Here is a 16,574-nt window from a genome sequence, read left to right as displayed (position 1 = left end):
TACTATTATTGAAATTAATTTCTAGTACAAATCAAATCTTGCTTTTAAAAAACACCAGTTTCTTGTTGAATCATTGAAAAAGGAAATCAACCTACATTAATTTATAACATTTGTTTCACCATGTCAGTCCACACTTGTTGATATTGTCAATGAAAAAATGCCCTTAAAATTGTGATTGAATTCATTCTATAGATCAATATCTGACTTTTAGTTTTACGTACATAAATCAATTGAAATGTTCAAATTGAACTATCCAACAAAACAACAGAAATAACCTCATTAATATACAATAGATACCTCTTTATGTTAATACTTTTAATTTGTTTAATAAAAGTTGTCATCTTGCCCATTCTCTTAATATTTCATGTTACACTAGTCTAACATTTTATACTTACAATATCTTAAGTGTATGGAATCAAAGAGGCAATTCAAAATTAACATACTAGAAAGTATCAAGAGTTTATAGCAATTTGGAATTACTATAATAATTTGTATTTAGGTAGTATATAAGAAGTCAGTTCCTTTAGGTATACATAAAACTATTAATTTAAAAAATTAAAGCATAACACTCTGGTACAATTCCCATTTTGAGCTTGTATGTACTAACGCCATTTGAAAATAAAATTTTCTGTAGTAGCAAACTACTTTGGAAAGAATTAAAACTGTACTTAACATGGTAAATTGCAGAAAAAGGTAAGTATTCCTTACCGGAGGAGGATTCTCCCACTTTTTCAGAAAGTCTTCTTTTGCTTTGGCTAGAAATTCTTTCACTGAAAATAGACATAAAAAGAAGAATTGTCTTATATTTATACATAAGATATTTGTATATTACATATGCAAATATTTATATTACACATAAATATTCTTATACATTATACATTATATATTCTTACAGATGTATATCAACTACTGTCATAAGAAGTATATTCTTTACTGTAATAGATTAATTAGCTATTTAGAACCTCTAAATAAGAAACACTTTCTCATATTGCTAAAAATGTCTAATGTTATATACTGGGATCACTTTTGTGAATATGAAATCTAAGAACAGCATTGTTCCTGAAAACAACTTAGAATGTAAAAGAAATTCATCCAGGATAAAATAGTGATTTTAAATATATAAGCAAGCAGTGAAATTAGCAGAGGCATTAAACACAAGAACACAAGACATTTGGAGAGCATGAATGTTTTCATTTCAAAAATAATTGGTTTTGATAAAGGGCTGTTTTCAGGTATACAATGTTATTAGATTTGTGTTTTCTCTACAAGTAGCGAGAAAGAATGAGAAATTACAGACTGAAAGACACATAGAGGATGTCCTCAAAGGCTTAAAAACAAAATGGAACAAAATATCAACCAAAAATGTAAACAACTTTAAAACCATATTCTAAGTTTGGAACAAAAGCCAAATATTGAATGCTACTTTCAAGCTTACACAAAAATAATGAAGAACTAAATGGTTACATATTAGTAACAGCCATACTAATAAAAGCTGTGGCTTTAAGTTTTAAATTTTCTAATGAAATGATGAATTATTTAAAAGTATTCTGGCTTTATTCTGTCTTCCCACATATTTACTAGCAATGGTTTGTTTCAATACAACTTCAGGTGTTTTAAAAACGAGTAACAGGAAAGAAGTCCCCAAAGTTAAATAACATCAACAAGAATTAGTTTTGGTCTTAATGTTAGGAATCAGAATAATATCTGATTATGTAATAATCAATTACTTTAATGTTGTTTTGGTTAAGAAAGTTAAGAGCACTTCCCTATCTGAATCTATAAAGAAGAAATGGTGTGTCCATGCACAAACACAGAGTGGAAAAAAAAACCAGCAGAATTAAAATAGCAATCAGTTAGAAAATACAAAGCTAAGTAGAATGGCATATAGAAAATTATTTAAGAAATTGTGAGTGATAATGAAGAACAGACAGAATTAGGCTCTTTAAAATCCCAAATTATATAGCAGCTTGAAGTGAGGTATTTTAGGACACACACAGTTATTTTTCTCTTTATCTTCAATATAATACCTTTAGGAGAACAGTAAAACTAATGAAAACGGCTATTGGCATTCTAAGTCTGTTGTGCCTTCAAAATGACTATGATGATATCAACAGCAGATATCATTCTTTCTTGGAGTTTAGGTAATCCAAATCATCTTACTAACGAAGTTTGTGCACTAGTTACAACTGAATAGTGGCTTTATGAGTTAAGATTTTTATTAATTTATTCCTGCATAGAACAGGCATATCTGTACACAGCCTTGGCATGGAAATGGTTGCTATAAAACAAAGCCAAAATTTATGGCATAATATTACTACAGTTGTTAAAGGCACTACAAACTGGGATTCTTAAAATATATCCTTAATTTCTTTTGAAAATTATTTTAGCCATTACTTATATGCAGAACTTTCACAGCAAGTTGCATTATAAACTCAGCTGCCTACATGACGACATATATAATTCTGTGAAGAAAGAGAATTCAAGATGTAAAAAATTCTATACTATCCTCCTTTAGCTTTTCCTGTCATTTTTATGTTAAATGGATCTAGAGCAAAGAAAAAGAAGCTAATCAAAGAATACAGGGCAGCATCTGCCTAAGTCGGTAAGTTGAAAAAAGAGTAACCTCCTGTTGATAAGCTACTAAAAAATATGGTATTGTTTATTTTATTCACGAATCTTATGTTCAAAAAACTTTTTGAAATATTCTCTGTACTCATCTATGTTGTGAAGTTAACTGCAGAAAGTAACAACCAATCTCACAAAGGACTTATAGGAAATTTATTAAACATGCACATTAATTAAATTATGTGTGCACAGATATTTCCCTTTAGAATAAGGATGACCATGAAAATTATGTCATCAAATAATTTATGAAAAAAATGCTCTTGAAACATATTTATGTGATATAAAAGTATATAAAATATTAAATCTCCAGGATAAATATGCACTACAAAGACAAACATAATAAACTATTTGTAAAGATACAAAACCACAAAATACCTATCTTATAAATACAGCAACATATAACTACCAAAATAATAGTTTTCAATATGCTTGGTTATGAATAATCTTAAAACGATAGACAATCCAGAAGCACATATATTTGCTATCAATGTTGGTATTTTTAGAACACTAATGAACTTAATATCCAAGTGTTTTCTCTGGGTATATTTAAGTTGCTATCCACTGATACAACACATTACAGTGAGTTAATAATAAGACAGAATATTGGAGAGAACTGGATTCAAAATTCAACCACAATCAATCCAATGATAAAGGGCATACTCTGAGGTTCTCAATTTTTGAGTTCTCTTCTATTCTAATATACAAACCATTTAACTACTAAAGTAATTACTGAAGTAATTGTGAAAGCCTGAAAGAGCCAGTTTGGGTAGCTTTAGGAAATTAAAATATGGCTTCTAATATTTCTTGTATTTTTATAGTAGTGTTGCTGTAATAAGCACCTATCCACAAATATCTATTATTTCTATCTCCCTAGGGGAAAAAAACAACAACCACCCTACAAATGTTTTGTTCCATGTGGTTAATGAAGCAGAAAACTAGGAACTAAAAACATGAAGATATATCAAGAACTAATATTTATTCCAGTTATCAACATCCATTTATAAAATTAATTTTCCCTCCAGTTTGCATCATTTAAAAAGATGGTCACATTGCATTTGAAAAGAAATAAGCATACCAAAGAAGTCTATATGTGCACCCAGGTTTTGTTTTCAGGAGCAATCACCCATATTCATGATATGAAGAAAGAACAAACGAGAGAAATTTTATCCATTTCTACAAGTAATTAAACCACAACGTACTCTGCCCACCTCCTTTAGTATTTTTGTATGTTACTTATACATTAAAAATGGATTGTAAAGTTTATTTTAAACATTAGAAAACTTGAGTATAAAACACAAACATAAGTTTATCCCACTCAATTATGATAATTGTACAATGAGTAAGACTTTCACTCATAACATTTAACTATTTAGTGAGGTATTTGGGGGGGTACTGTTCTAAACTAAATTATTGCTTATCAAACAAGAGTATGTTGTAAGGTTATCCAACTGTTAAGAGGTTATCATTCATACTTTGTATGGAAAATTTATAAATCCATTCCTATAGAAGCGACAATTTGTAATGATAAAATTTACCTCTTTCTTTAAATCACCTTTACATTAAAAGCACAACTGTGATTTTCATTCAATGTATGGCAGAAAAACACAAAGAAAATAAACAAAAAATCGAATCCAACAGAACAAAAACTTCCAAAGACAAATGCACAATTAAAATATTATTCGTGTACTTTTTATGTATGAAAGCAACACAGTGAAATCTCCTGAAATTGTTTTAAGAAGGGGAAGGGAAGGAAAGAAATGGAGGAGGTGACTTTGATTAGGCATATTGTATGTATACATGGAAATGTCACAGTGAGATACCCCCTTGTACAACTAATATAAGCTAGTAGAGAAATCTCAAGGAAGTATTACTGGTTTCACTCAATACTTATAAAATTTAAAAAATATTTATCAATCTGGATTATCTACCTCAAATGATGTGTATTAATTTGCTCTCTGCTGCTAAGCATAATTTACTCAGCTTCATGGTAGTGTAATTATGTTTTAAAAATATATTACATATAAAACTGCAGTATTTACAGGATAATATATAATTCATAAAGATATAAAATAATACATTTTCCTTCATCAAGAAAAATATTTTAGTCTAGTATACTAGTAAACTATGAGTTTATGAGAATAAAAAGTTGCAGAGAACCAAATAAAAAATTTTAAGGTAATATGTGTTTTATTAAAAAGTAATTTCCTACCAGATATTTCTGAAGAGGAAGACATTCATGTACAAAAAATAAAAATTGACTAATTTTACATTAGTAAAAGTAATTATTAGTGTGAAGTCACTTATGCACATTTTTCCTAAACAATATATAGGAAACTCAATTATCTATCAGCATATATTCAAATAAGACACTTTAAAATTAAATAATAAAATAAAACTAACCACTACTGAAAATGACAAAATCAATACCATTCTAATTTTCTTTAAAATTTCAACTCATTGCAATAGAGCTAGTAAGAAGTAAATTTTGAAATACATATCCTTTAATTATTGTAATATAATCTGCAATTTTTGGTTAGTCAGTTAAACTATACAGTAAGAAAGACAATGCATTACAACATATCACTCACACTGTTTTCAAAGACACTCATCTCTTCACTCATCTTACTTCCTTGGTTTTAACAGTTTTACAGTTTAACAATGCTTTCAACAAATACTGAGTCCCCTTCAATCATTTGGGACACTGATGTAAACCACAAAGAATAAATCTAATTCTACTGTGGAGATGAGATATGAATGAGGATACACTATAAAGGAACAAGACCTAAAACAAAGGCATACTAAGGTATTAGGAGAGTTTACAACAGGAACATTCATGAGTAGCTAGGTCATACAAGAGGACACAGTATTTTGTGCTGAATCTTTAAGGATGGAGTTCCTCTAAGATAAAAAGAGTTGAATGGTAGATACTCTAAAGTAAAATGATCTTGTATGAGAGATAATGAAGGAGGGGCATAGTTGAAGCAGAAAATGATAACTGACTTACTTGCAAGAAAACAACAAATGTTACAAGTGAGTGCACAAAAGTACAAGGAGGGAAGAGCATGAGCAAGCAGTTGCCCACTTACTGAGTCACAAGTTGGCCATGCTTCTCATGGGAAGGAATGCGAGTAAACTGTGTTAGCACAGTTGCTGGACATTAGTTTTTCTGGGATACAAAAAGTAAGATGACTTGCTAAGGGAGAGGGAGTGGTGGGAGTGGCAAGGAGGGATGGTGAGGGTTAGAGGCCTGAGCACTAAATCATGATGATGCTAATGTAGGCAATAAAAGGAAGAGCAATGCCTATATAATTTCCTACTAGGGAAGAAGCAAATATCAAGTACAATAAATTATTATTTTGTATGTGCTGTTTAGTAGCTGTGATTATTTCTGAGAATTTCTATACCCTCTTCTCAAACACACAGTGTACTACCAATTTTTACAATAAACAAAACTGATTTACAAAAACCTAAATAATTATATGTTTGTTGCTACAAACTATCTCATCATAAGATTAAACTGAAGTTCTACTTATATTTTAGATATGAAGCCTTTGTCAGTTGTATGGCCAGTGAATATCTTCTCCAAATCTGTGGGCTTTCTATTTATCTTGTAAACTATGTCCTTTGCTATACAAAAACTCTGCAGTTGGATGCAATCCCATTTGTCCAACTTTTCTTTGATTTGCTGTGTTTCTGGGCCTTTATTAAGAAAGTTTTGACCTCTACCAAGGAGCTCAAATGTTTCTCCTATTCCTTCCTGCAATGTTTTCAGGGCATTTGATTTTACCTCAAGGTCTTTAAACAATTTGGAATTGTTTCTGGTGCAGGGTGATATATAAGGATCTAGCTTTAGTTTGTTGCCCTCAAAGAACCAACTGCCCCCTTAATAAATGGGCTAAAGACCTAAATAGAGACTTCTCTAAAGAGGAAATGAGAATGGCCAAGAGACACATGAAGAAGTGCTCAACATCACTGGCCACAATTGAAATGCAAATCACCTCACCCCTATAAGAATGGCAATTATCAAGAAAACTAATAATAACAGATGCTGGGGAGGATGAGGCCGTAAGAGAACCCTACTACACTGTTGGAGAGAGTGTAAACTTGTTCAACTACTCTAGAAAGCAGTACAGAGGTTCCTCAAAAGGCTAAACATAGAACTTCCCTATGACCCAGCAGCCCTGCTTTTGGGCATTTACTCAAAAGATTACAAACAAGACAACATTAAAGCCACCAACACAGCTATGTTCATCATAGCACAATTTGCCATTGCAAAAATATTGAACCAACCCAGGTGCCCCTCAGTAGAAGAGTGGATCAAAAAAATGTGGCACATGTATACAATGAAATTCTATGCTCTAACAGAAAGAATGACATTGTCCCATTCGTAAGGAAATGGAAAGACTTGGAAAAAATCATATTAAGTGAACTGAGTCAGACCCAAAGAAACAGACTCTATGATTTGCCTAATTGGGAATAATGACTACACATCTAGGATAGCCCTAGCAGAAGATCTCAATAGTTAATAGCTATGTGCATATGAACACACAAGATGATGCTAAGTGAAATGAACTACAAGTTATGGAAATAAGTGGTTTATCATTGTTTTTATGTTCAATGTGCCATATGGAATTATGCCATTTTCTTTTGTCTTTCTTCTCTATGGTTTTACCCCTGATATCACTTTAACTGATTTTGGTACCCTGGGTATTGTATACACATTTATTGGAAGTAGAGAAAGGAAGGGGAACATCAAAATGGAGAGACAAAAGGTAAAAGGTGAACCAATGCAACAGCCATACTTACAAAACTGTATGCTGTAAACTAACTGTACAACTTGGGGGGAAGGGGAAATGGGGAGAAGGGAGAAAAGTGAGGGAGGAGGTAACAAGTTTGATAAGAAATGTACTTCCTGCCTTATGTATGAAACTGTAACCCCTCTGTGTATCACTTTGACAACAAATAAATAAATGTAAAAATAAAAATAAAAAATTCAACTTAATCAGTGTAAGAGGATTATTCTGTAAAAAGTGGTTTACCATCAGATCCATCTAATGACCTAAAGGCTTGATTAGAAAGCATGAAGTCAGATGCAGAGAGACATGGGGAACTTACAGCTAATTTATCAATGGACAAGTAAACATGTACCATGTTGTAGGCAAATGTATACAAATATATTAACCAAAGTATTCTATTTGCAAAGGAGAATTCAAATGATGTAATTTCTTAGAAAAATTTAACTCATAGTCTAACAAAATGAATTCCAGGAAACTGGTATTTGAAAGGTATGGAAGAGGGTGAATAGAGAGGTGGTAAAGGAATGAACAGAGGAAGAAAGAAAAGAATGCACTTATAATATTCAATGTATATCCTATGAAAGTAAGAAAACTGAGGGGAGGGATTGGCTTGGAAAGGATGAGAGAGAATGATGAAAGGATTGACACTGATCAAGATGTACTGTACTTAAAACTGATTTGTTCAATGGTAAACCTTTATACAACTACTTAATAATAATAAAAATATAATTTAAAAAGAATAAAAAGTGGGGTACTGATGGCCCACACCTATAGTCCTAGCAATTCAGGAGGCTATGATCTGAGGATAGAGGTTCAAAGTTCAGGCAGGAAATTTTGGGAGACTCTTATTTGCAGTTAACCACCAAAAAGCCAGAAGTGGAGCAGTGGCTCAAGTGGGAGAATGCTAGTCTTCAGCACAAAAGTTCTGAGACAATGCTTAATCCCTGAGTTCAAGTCCCATGACTGGTGCATGTACACACACACACACACACACACACACACACACACACACACACACACACTCACACACACACACTTCAAAAAAATAAAAAGATTATATGGCATGTAAAAATGATAGATCTACAGGAAGCTTCCCATCTATATAAATTGACAAGGGTGTATACATAAAATGAAAAAATACTTGAATGTATGATTAAATGCTTAATACACATTACTCAGGCACATCCACACATTTTTAAATCAACCAAAACCCTACTCTGGAAATCTGTTATTGAATTATAATTCCACCCACTTAATTGGAGAAAGATATGTTCACTTTGCTGGAGGGGTACTTTATCTGTTTCATCATATTCAACATGTTTATTCAAGGCAAATTTTACTGTAACCTTAGAAAAAGATAGTGGTTATAAAAGCAACTTCAATGCTGCAATTATATTTGTTCAGTTTATTGGATGACACCATGTCCACTCTGAATTCTAAGATACTAGGTAGTCTTCCTTACAAAGACTAATGAAAGACACACAGGAATGTCTGGAAATTTAGTAAGTATAAAAGCTACATTTCCCCCTTCAAATGTTTGTTTCATTGTTCTTTCCTCCCTTCTATGTTTAATTATTGCTGTTACAAGTGAATAGTATAGTGGATGGACATACTAAACTGTGAAAAAAAACCCTTTTTAAATAAACTATGAAACACATATTTACATAATGAAACTCTAAAAATATATTAACTTATTTGACTAGCATTTATGAAAGCAGATGGCTACACTGTAAATCCACATATATTCATTCACAACGTATCATGTGTGTCCACTTGCTTTCCCAACTTGCTCCCTACCTGGGGATGCTGTGGATTTTTGAGGCCATCCACCCATATTTATATGAAAGCATTTCCATTAGGAGTTTTGTAATGAAACATTAAGCTACATTTTTTATTTTTATTTTCTTGCCATAAAACTACTAGTTCTGGCAGATTGTGAAATACTCTTTGAAACACATCTTTGTTTTTTCATTGTTCATTGAGACTTCTTATTGGAATAATATATATATATATTTATTATCAAACTGAATTACAGAGAGGTTACAGTTTCATACATTAGGCACTGGGTACATTTCTTGTACTGTTTGTTCTTATCGGAATAATATATTTACCAAAATTATATAGCAAGTATAGGCAGTTCTGAATTCAAATACTCTTGTTGCCTGACAGTCCAGAGGCAAATCTGCTTGATTAGAGGGCATAAAATGCACATTATCAACTTAATAACAAATGATCGATGAAACAGTTGTAACAATTTATATTCTCACCACATATTTGATATTCCATATCAACAAATGTGAGAATGATACACTTTCCAATTTTTGCTAAGAAAGCATATATTACCAGTAAATATTGTATATATAACTTTCTGTAAAATTTTATATTATTCCCCTGAAGTACTTATTAACCTTTTATTAGAAATATCTTAGGTTCTTTAGAGCTTTGGTTGTGAAAACTTTTAAAAAATTGTATTTTATGTTTGCTGCCAATACATAGAACCTAGGTGATGCATACATATACAGAAAGATTCTCATCAATTTTTTTTTTTTTTTTTTTTTTTTTTTTTGGCCAGTCCTGGGCCTTGGACTCAGGGCCTGAGCACTGTCCCTGGCTTCCTTTTTGCTCAAGGCTAGCACTCTGCCACTTGAGCCACAGCGCCACTTCTGGCCGTTTTCTGTATATGTAGTGCTGGGGAATCGAACCCAGGGCCTCATGTATACGAGGCAAGCTCTTTCGCCACTAGGCCATATCCCCAGCCCCTCTCATCAATTTTTAGACAATCACAAATCACCTATAAATAATGACAATTAGGTTCTACCTTTTTTTGGTCTTACTACACTGGTTTTGCCCAACTGTGTAATGGTACAGAGAAACAATTCCAGAGAAAGGGTTCATTTTCCTATACTTTCCTTGCAAAACTATACTAGATGCAATAAACAAATTCTAGAATATTTTCTTTCTCCCATTTCTGGAAGATTCCATACATGTCAGAAATGTTTGTTTCTTTCACTATTTCCTAGTATATCACTAGAAAACTGGACAATTCTTTTTTTTTTTAAAGTTTTGAGTCAAACTTTAATTGATTCAAATCATTAAATAGGTTTAGTTGCAATCAGTTATTTTTTTTCTTATTTATTGTCAAAGTGATGTACAGAGAGGTTACAGTTTCATATGTTAGGCACTGGGTACATTTCTTGTACTGTTTGTTACCTCCTCCTTCAAGTCTTTAAAAGTATCTTCCAAGAGCTCATTCTTCTTATGCATCTTTATTTTCTGTTCCACTCATCATTGTTGGTGTATTTACTTGTTTTTTCCCCCTTGTCTTGATTAACCAAGTTACATATTCTCAACTTGTTTACTTAAACTCTTACACCACAAACATCTCTTTTCTGAGTTTAAATCATTCAAATTTATCTTTAAATACAGTTTGGCTACATGCACTAAGTTTTTATATGTAGTTGAATTTTCAATGTAGGAGTTAATACTTGATCCATAAACTATTTAGATTTTTAAAAATCTTTAGTGACTGCATTTGAGTTGGATAATTTTTATTTTGTTTTCGTGTTTCTAGAGTTTGAAGTCTGAATCTTGCTATTGCTAGTCAGGGGTGTTACTACCTGAGCCAAAGCTCTCATGTTATTTTTTTTCCAGATAAGACCAATTTTATTTTTTTTTTTTTTTGCCTAGAGTTTGCCTTTTACTATAATCCTATTATCTGTGCTTTCTGTGTTGCTGGGATTAGACATACACCACCACATTTAGAGTATTGAGATGGAATTTTTTTTTTTAACCCAGGCTGTCCTTGAACCATTGATGCTCTCCTGAGTAGCTAAGAGTATACGACTGCCCCACAGCACTTGGCTATTTGTTTAATTAGTCATTTATTATAGATTGAATTTAACTGTCTTGTAGTAAGAGATTGTAACTGTATATAAATTCTTTAAAATTTGTTGACTATGTGTAATTATATAACCAATTTTGGAAGCATCTTCCTGCCCTGATTACATGGGTAAGAATTACTTCTCTGTATTTGCAAGTCTTGTATTTTATAATTATCCTTAAAATGGGTCAATTTTGTTTTACATATTTGGTTAGAGGCATTCATTTTTAACAGCATGTGACAATTCTATTATCTGATATGCTTATGAGAGTCTGAATATTACTCTGAATATCAAATGTAGTAGATATGTTTGTGTGTTTGTGTGTATATGTGTGTGTGTGTGTACTTATTCTTGGATTATGAACTTAAACGTTCAGTGTGAGAATCCTAAAGGCTTGTCCCAATATAGGGTTTTGCTTGACATATAGTATATGTTCCAGCCTGGAACTGACCAAATAATACATTTTATTGGTAGCTCCCAGACCACACAATTAATTCATATTAAAGCCTAAGCTGTACTTAAGGGGAAGAGTTGATTACCAATTCTCAGGAGAGGGATCTCTCATTCAAACACCCACATCCCTCCCTGTCCCCAGGAACCCAAGTCAAGACATATAAGCTTCCTTTCTTTCTGCAGGTTCAGCACTGATTTTATTTTTTTAATATATATTTTCACTGAGGTTATAGTTCCAAGACTAGCCTTTATCTAAAGGTCTAAGAAATCACAAACTACATGCATCAATGAAATTTGTCTTCTATGTTTGTGGGATGATTTGAAAAGAAATCTCAGAGCAGTCCAAGTATGCATGCTGCCTTCTACAGTTCCCATGTCCACTTGCCATTTCATTTTTTGTATCATAGGAATTTCTTTTAATTTTTTGTAAACTCAGAATTCACTATAGGGCATCTTTGTTACAGCTTTTTTAGCTTTCCAAGGTGTGGTTGTACCTTTATTATTTTTTTCCCCCTAGAAGAATCTTTAAGTTACCTGGTCTCTAATTTTGGACTTTTCCCCCCTACAGGACATTGTTTGATTTTAAAGATGCAAAAACCTAGATGTTTGTGGAGTTCATTTTTCAATACTTGAAATTCAAATTGTTTTCACTAGTATTGGTAACAATGTTAATTTTGTTAGAACTCAATGTGTTCTTTTGGCCTACAGATTTAGGTTTCGGATTAAGAGACTTCCCTAGGTCTGTGAGTGGGGTTTTCATTTTATTTTTGACTGTTGTTTTTTGTTTCATTAATCAGTTTTGTTCTTTGGAGATACTAATCATACAATACCCTATATTTTTATCTAAAGTGTTGGTGCTTTAAAGATTTTTTTCCAGGCTGGGAATATGGCTTAGCAGTAGAGTGCTTGCCTTGTATGCATGAAGCCCTGGGTTTGATTCCTCCGTATCACATAAACAGAAAAAGCTGGAAGTGGCACTGTGACTCAAGTGGTAGAGTGCTATCCTTGAGCAAAAAGAAGCAAGGAACAGTGCTCAAGTTCTGAGTCCAAGTCCCTGGACTGGCAAAAAAAAAAAAAAAAGTGTGTGTGTGTGTGTGTGTGTGTGTGTGTGTGTGTGTGCATGTATTTGTCAACACTGAGTTTTCATCTCATAATTCTAAATTTATTCACTTTTTTCTATATTCTGGCAGAACATTTCAGGCTAGTTCTTCACATCATTATTTCACTATCCAATGCTGATTATTCTGCTTTCTACTGCCTCTAACACAGATAGCATTTTATTCGTCAAACATCAATTACATTTCATTACAATCATTTTATGTCACACCAATATGCTTTTTCTGTAATATTACCTGCCTTTCAGTCAGCTACATTCATCCTATTTTCCTGAGTCAGTTCATCTTTCCTTGACATTTTAAATAACTAATTCAGTTGTTACCCATAATTTTAATGTTTATAAGCTTCCCACACAAATATTTTCTAAATATAAATTTGTTCTCTTCCTTTTGAAGGTTGTTGTTTTATTTTTTAACTGCATAATCTTCCTCTTTTTTCCCCTATGGCAGTACTGGAGTTGAGCTTATGGTCTCTCATTTGTTAGGTAGGCACTCTACAACTTGTGCTACACTTAGCCCCTTTTAACTTTTTCAGGTTGATCTTGCCTTTTGCCAGGTTGGCCTTGAACCACCACCTTCCTACATTCCTGTATGCTTTTTGCATAGCTGAGATCATAGGCCCATGTCATAGCTCCTGTGTTATTTGTTTTTGTTGTTGTTTTCTTTTGTCAGTCATGGAGCTTAAACTCTGGGCCTGGGTATTGTCCCTGAGCGCTTCAGGTCAAGGCCAGTGCTCTACCACTTGAGCCACAGTGCCACTTCTTCCTGTGTTTTTTGTTGCAACATGATCTCACTAGCTTTTTTGTCCAGGCTGGCCTCCAACCATGTTCCTCCCCATCTCTCCTCCTGAGTAGCTAAAAGGACATATGTGAGCCATTACACCAGACCCATACCCTCTCCTATAGGTTCCTTTAAAAAACAACTATGATTAATGATAAACTTTTAAAATCATTATAACTATTCCTTAATTAGTGATTTTTTTTGGACTTTCACTTCCCATGTAAGTAGATAGAGTCAACAGTCCTTCATCTTATCTATATTCACATTATTAAATAATTCAGTGACCTTCAGAAAGTAGAATGCAGCCAGTAGTACAGGGCTCCTTGTTGGTGGGCTCCTCTCAAATGTGGAGGGAAAAAGCCCTATTATTTTCCAACCTGGAGTGGCCTAAAATGTTCTTGATAGTCACAATATAGCTGTTAAAAAAAAACATCTATTAGTAGTGTGGCCCTCCACTCATTTTCCCCAGAATCTTATGATCACCATCCTGCTAAGTGAGGGTGAAACATTTCTTTCTTTCCCAAAGGCAAGCTACTCAAAATAAATCTGTCAGTTCTATTCCTGGATAAATATCTTTAACTCTAGGACTGCTGCACTGTTTCCACGAATCTGTTCTTATATTTTCAGTCATGTTCTAGAAAGGAAAATTAATTCAGTGCTTGTGCTCAAGTCTGTGACATTCTTGAGATTCAATGCCTTCTTCAGAGATTTGCCCTCAATTGCAGCTGGGCCAATGAGAGTTCTTGTTTGGAAGGTTTTAAACTGACACATAAACCATGCCCATTAGTAGGGTCCCATATGCTGTTCCCATACTTGAATACACTGCATAGCTTTCTAACCAGGGCAAGCACACCTATGTCCTAAAACATTAGTTCTTTGCAGCAAGTACATTAAAAATCACCTAAATAAATATGCAATATAGTATCATTCTTTACAATTAACCAATGGAACAAGAGAACACTAGCAGTTACTTCTCTTATCTAACTAGCATCACTCATCACTTTTTTTTGTTTGTTTTTTATTGTCAAATTAATGTACAGAGGGGTTACAGTTTCATATGTTAGGCCTTGGGTACATTTCTTGTACTGTTTGTTACCTCCTTCCTCACTTGTTGACTACCCTTTCTCCATCTCGCCCACTCCACCCTTCAGTTAGGATTTTGGTGTTATTATTCTAGGCATTTTGGTAAGTTCACCAACTAGGTACTAAAGATAACTACAATCCATGTGGCAGAAGAGAAATCTATGTTACAGACAGTAAGGAAAATAAGGTGATACAAAAAGAAAATAAAGTCATGTGATCTCAGTGAGAAAAGCTGAGCAGGATGCTTCCCAAATCCTAACTCTAGAGCTGGTAAAGCTCAACTCTACTCTGGCGTTTGAACTCCATAATGCTTTCTGAAAACACCTGGATCTTACTTGGCCTAAACCAGTTTGAGTAATTTGCTATTTTTTTTCCTAAACCAAAAGGGCTTAAGAGAGCTGTGCTGACTTTTAGAAGAGTTCTTTTTGTATTCTTTTACAAAATGTGCTTCCTTAATAAGGTCCAAAACTTCACAAAAAGGTTTCATGAAACAAAAATTGAGAAAGGGAAATGAAGGTTCTTATTACATTTTCCACAACCAATTTTTTAAATACTAGAAAGACAAAAGTTTGGATGGGTATAATTCAGTTTCTTTTTTTTTTTTAATCATCAGGCTACAAATATGATGCGGGGATGGTAAGTAATCATGGTTTTTCTGTTCTTTTATAGTTTTTTTGTTGTTGTTGTTTTGTTTTTTTCCAGAGCTGAGGACCAAACTCAGGGCCTTGCGCTCAAAAGGCAGGTGCTCTTCCGCTGAGCCATATCTCCAGCCCTGGTTTTTGCATTTTCTGAACCAAAGCACACAACTGATAGTTTTCACCGATGATGTAGCAAAAATGTTAAATTTTATTTTTTTAAAGAAGAATATTTACTCATTCATTTAGGGATATTCATGTTTGGGATAGTGAAATAACCACGGGAAAAGCATAGGTGAACAAGGTACTGCTTTTGACTAAAGGAGTTGCAATTTACAGATTAGCAACTCACGTGCAAATATACAATTTCTAAGTAATAAATAGTTGTTACTGTTTATAAGTTTGCTTTGATAATACAGAGACAAGATAAAACAGACAATTAAAAGCATAGTGGTGCTCAGAAATTTTATAACAGTGTAAATATGGAAAGATAGCAAGGCTACCTTTATTTAGCTAGATCAGAACTAGGAAATTGAAAGGGAATACCAAAATTGAGAGACACATGGTAAAAAAATACAAACAACTACAAAAGCAATACTTGCAAAACTGTTTGGTGTAAGTGAACTGAACACCTCAGGGGGGGAAAGGGGGAGGGGGATGGAGGAGGGGGGTATGAGGGACAAGGTAACAAACAGTACAAGAAATGTATCCAATGCCTAACGCATGAAACTGTAACCTCTCTGTACATCAGTTTGATAATAAAAACTTAAAAAAAAAAGAATTAGTGAAATTCTACAATGAACTTATTAGTGATGACTACATGTTGATCCACAACTTAAATAAATGTGAACAGAGAGGAATTTAGAGGAAATAAAATGTGAAATAGGAAAAAAAAAATTCATGAGGGAGATGAAGAAGGGCTAGATAGGCAGGTCACTGATTCTACATAACCTACTAAGACCTCTGACTTTCATTTTAGAGGCAATATAGAATTAGTAGTGGTCATGCTGAGTAATGAAACGGGAATATTTGAAATTTATCAGTTTCAGTGTGAAAAGAAATCGGAAGGATATAAAACTAAAACCTGGAAGAACAAGTTGAAAAAAAAGAAGATACATGATATAAAAGATTTCCTACTATTGATGATGAGGTTGGAGAACTGATTTTTGAGACATTTTTGATGTCAAATTGACAGAAATTGATGAC

General features: G+C 33.1%; 1 protein-coding gene across 1 annotated transcript in view; it reads right to left on the bottom strand.

Annotated features, from left to right (window-relative positions):
• Prkacb (protein kinase cAMP-activated catalytic subunit beta) overlaps positions 1-16,574 on the bottom strand; it is a 113,849-nt gene that overhangs the window by 36,048 nt on the left and 61,227 nt on the right. The window contains 1 exon segment of the mRNA XM_048351662.1: positions 709-770. Coding sequence (XP_048207619.1) covers positions 709-770 — 62 coding nt within the window.

The sequence above is a fragment of the Perognathus longimembris genome, chromosome 7 (genome assembly GCF_023159225.1).
Source record: "Perognathus longimembris pacificus isolate PPM17 chromosome 7, ASM2315922v1, whole genome shotgun sequence".
NCBI lineage: Eukaryota > Metazoa > Chordata > Mammalia > Rodentia > Heteromyidae > Perognathus > Perognathus longimembris.
The sequence above is the reverse complement of the archived record's forward strand: the minus strand, read 5'-3'. Positions and strand labels throughout refer to the sequence as shown.